This window comes from Oxyura jamaicensis, chromosome 8 (genome assembly GCF_011077185.1).
Source record: "Oxyura jamaicensis isolate SHBP4307 breed ruddy duck chromosome 8, BPBGC_Ojam_1.0, whole genome shotgun sequence".
Taxonomy (NCBI): Eukaryota; Metazoa; Chordata; class Aves; order Anseriformes; family Anatidae; genus Oxyura; species Oxyura jamaicensis.
The window spans coordinates 29,283,031-29,286,131 of record NC_048900.1 but is presented as its reverse complement, the minus strand read 5'-3'; the positions used below and the strand labels follow the sequence as shown (position 1 = coordinate 29,286,131).

General features: G+C 54.5%; 1 protein-coding gene across 15 annotated transcripts in view; it reads left to right on the top strand.

Annotated features, from left to right (window-relative positions):
• The first annotated feature begins 2,805 nt into the window (after window positions 1-2,805).
• DOCK7 (dedicator of cytokinesis 7) overlaps window positions 2,806-3,101 on the top strand; it is a 96,137-nt gene continuing 95,841 nt past the window's right edge. For 9 of the 15 annotated variants that reach the window (XM_035333520.1, XM_035333518.1, XM_035333516.1 and 6 more), the window contains exon 1: window positions 2,934-2,971. In XM_035333520.1, coding sequence (XP_035189411.1) covers window positions 2,934-2,971 — 38 coding nt within the window. Of the gene's footprint in view, window positions 2,972-3,101 lie in introns of all 15 variants that reach the window. The other 6 variants (XM_035333524.1, XM_035333523.1, XM_035333521.1 and 3 more) reach the window with 1 other exon arrangement.

Here is a 3,101-nt window from a genome sequence, read left to right as displayed (position 1 = left end):
TTTTAGAGGATGCGTGTGTTTTTTGGACAGGAATGGTTCTGAATTGATTGAAATGCCTCTTCATTCACACCCTTTCACTGTGAGGGAGAGAAAGGCAGGTGCTGTTTCACAGACGTGTGTTGACAGAGCACTGTGTCGGAGCTGTGAACTTCAGATGGGTGGCCTGTTTTTGTTACAAGGTACAGAGAAAACAGAGGCAGAAAGGTTACGTGACTCAGTGCCTGTCAGTGGCAGCACTCACCTCGGCGCTCGAAATAAGACACACCACAACATCAGTCACGCTGATTTGTCAGCAATACAGAGGCAGGATTTGTTGGCACCATGAATTGCAACGTCTGGCACTGTTGAATTTATAATTGTGAAAGACTGCCTCTTTTCCTCGTATTTCTTCATTTTTTCCTCGATTTCTTTTGATCATTGCTCTACACACAGCAAGATTTAGAGTCAATCTATAGAAGCTCTTCCCAAGGCCACGTGTACATTTGTACTGCCCTCCATGATCTCATAGAATTTAAAGTCATCAGCGCCAACTTTGTAGACTGTTGTTGGGCTGTTACTGTCTGAACAGCAATGAGAAATCTTTCTGTTATGTTTCTGAAATTCACTTGTTGACTCAGCTGCCTTGAGAGATTTTGTTCATATTCAGCCCAACTATATGGAGAAAGCCTGTTTATCTGCAAAGCAGTACCTCCCCACGAGGGCATCTAAATAACTCTATCAGCTGTGTTTGATGGAAGTTTACTCGTATCCATTTTGGATCTTTGAATGGGAAATATATCTGTATTGTGTTTTTGTGCCTAGATGTTCCACATTAGATAGGGTGGAGTCAGGGTTTTTTCACCTCTGTTGATACTTGTGAACATTTACGTGCTTCAACAAGACAAATAACAAATCCTTGACAAAGAGGTAAACGTCCCTTGCTCCGTATAGCTCTGCAGTGATGATGTACAGGCAGCACAAATGCCCTTCGCTGGCAAGCAGAGGCTGTTGCCGTAGTTTAAAGCTTCACTGCTCCCAGTTCCTATCCTGCTCTTCCAGGACAGGAGGCCTCTCGGGCAGAGGTGGCAGAGCAGGATGTGTGTCCCCACCTCAGCCAGCAGTTTCAAGCCCTGGTATCCACGCAGACTTCCCTTCCTCGCAGCCTCCGATGTCAGAGCACATCTGTCAGGCGCAGCTGGGGCGCGGGCACGTCTCACCCGCCTGCCCTTCCGCCGGCAGCCTCCGGCACAGGGGCGAGAAGGCTGCTGGAAGCCGGGCTGCCCGAGCTCGTCTGGCCAAAAGGCAGTGAAGAGCAGGGCACTGACAGAGGGGCAGAGCTGACCCCAGAACTCCACAACCGGTTACCTCGAGCCCCGTGCCACACGCCGAGGAGATGCAGGAACCAGCTGGCACGCGGCGCAGATGGTGTGCGGGCAGAGGCAGGCGGTACGGGTGGCTGGGTGCCTGCTTCAAGCTGCGCCGTTCCTGCCCATCAGACAGAGCCTTGAAGTCGCCCGTGTCACTACTGCGGTTTGAAACATACCCTCTGCTTTTCATCGGACCACGCTGACAAACCAGTTGTAGAAAGCTTTTAGATAAGGTATACGTAGTTTTGGGGGTATACGTAGATTTTGGGAATAATACTCAGCCAGATTTGCATGTGCCACCAATGAATCAAGTTCTTCTGTCACTAGTAGTAACTGACTGGAGAATGGAACCTGAAATCCAAGAGCTCTCTTGACGGACCTTAGCTCCTCTGTGTCTGTGTGACGGCTCATGGGGCTGGATCGCTCTTGGCACCTTCTGGCAGCGATAAGAATCCCCCTTTTCAGAAATGCAGGATTCTCAGTTTCAGCATAAAAGAGCCAGGCCGTGACAGCTTCCCCTAAGGCAGGACTAAATGAGTCCTCCTGCATCTCAGGCTGCTGTCCCTTTAGAAAGGAAATTCCATGCAGGATGGGGGATGGGGAGAGAGGAAATGTTTCTGGTGGTCCCGCATGCCGAGGTCTGTTCTTGTGAGCACAGTGTGTGTACGAGAACTGTTTGGGATGTCAGAAGGTTTATGGTTGTCCTGTACACCCTCCGTGATGGACTTAGCCAGGGGGAATCCGACATGCCGGCAGCAATTCAAGAGCAGAAGTCTTTGTCTGGGCAGACAGTTGGGGGATATTTCCTCCCCTCCCCCTGGGTGAAAAGCAGCCCTCGCTGGTGGCACACAATGGCTCTTTGCCTTGCAGCATCTCCATCTGCGTGCACGTGTGGGATGCGTGGCAGCACGCTTGCGGGGCAGGCCACAACCGTATCCCTGCTGGATCCGCTTCGTACATACCACAGCCTGAATCACTCCGGAGGGATTGCTCACATGTGGACAGTATCTGCAGGTCTCGGGGCCTGACATTCCCTGGGCAAACACACACAAACAGCAACGCAGGGTAACGGTGTGCGGCTGCAAGTCGGTGGCTTCTGCTGGTGGGTGTGCTCGGATCGCAGGCACAACGTGCTAGAAACATTCACCCCACGCAAACAGCTGGGATCGGATGAATTAACACTTGCTACTTCGGGACACTTCCTGGATTACTATTAATAGTTCCCCGGGTTAGATTAACGCATGGCATGTCGTGCAGCGTTGACTCGGAATGATCTGCGAGAACGCGTCCCGGGTCCAATCCCTTTTTTAAAGCACCGAAATAGATTTATTTCTGTGCATTCCTCCCCGTTTACCCCGTTGAAACCACCACCACCTCCGGCACAAGTCGGTGCCGGCTGCCCAGCTCCAGCCCCCTCCCTGGCTCCCTGGTTCCGAGGGAGGGAGGCGCGGCGAGAGGAGGAGGAGGAGGAGGAGGAGGAAGAAAGAGGAGGAGGAGGGCGCTGGGCAGGCTGCGCCGCGCGGGTGCGCGCCTCCTCCGCCCAGCATCAGGGCGCCCGCTCCCGGCTCCCGGCCCCGCAGCGCGGCCATGGCGGAGCGCCGCGCCTTCGCCCAGAAGATCAGCAGGTAGCAGGGCGGCGGGGCCGGGGCCGGGGGCGGGCATGGCTGCGGGTTATGGCTGCTGGCGGAGAGGGGGCTCCCGCCGCTGACGGGCGGCCGGGCCCGGCGCGGCCCGCGGCCCCCCCGCCGCCCTCCG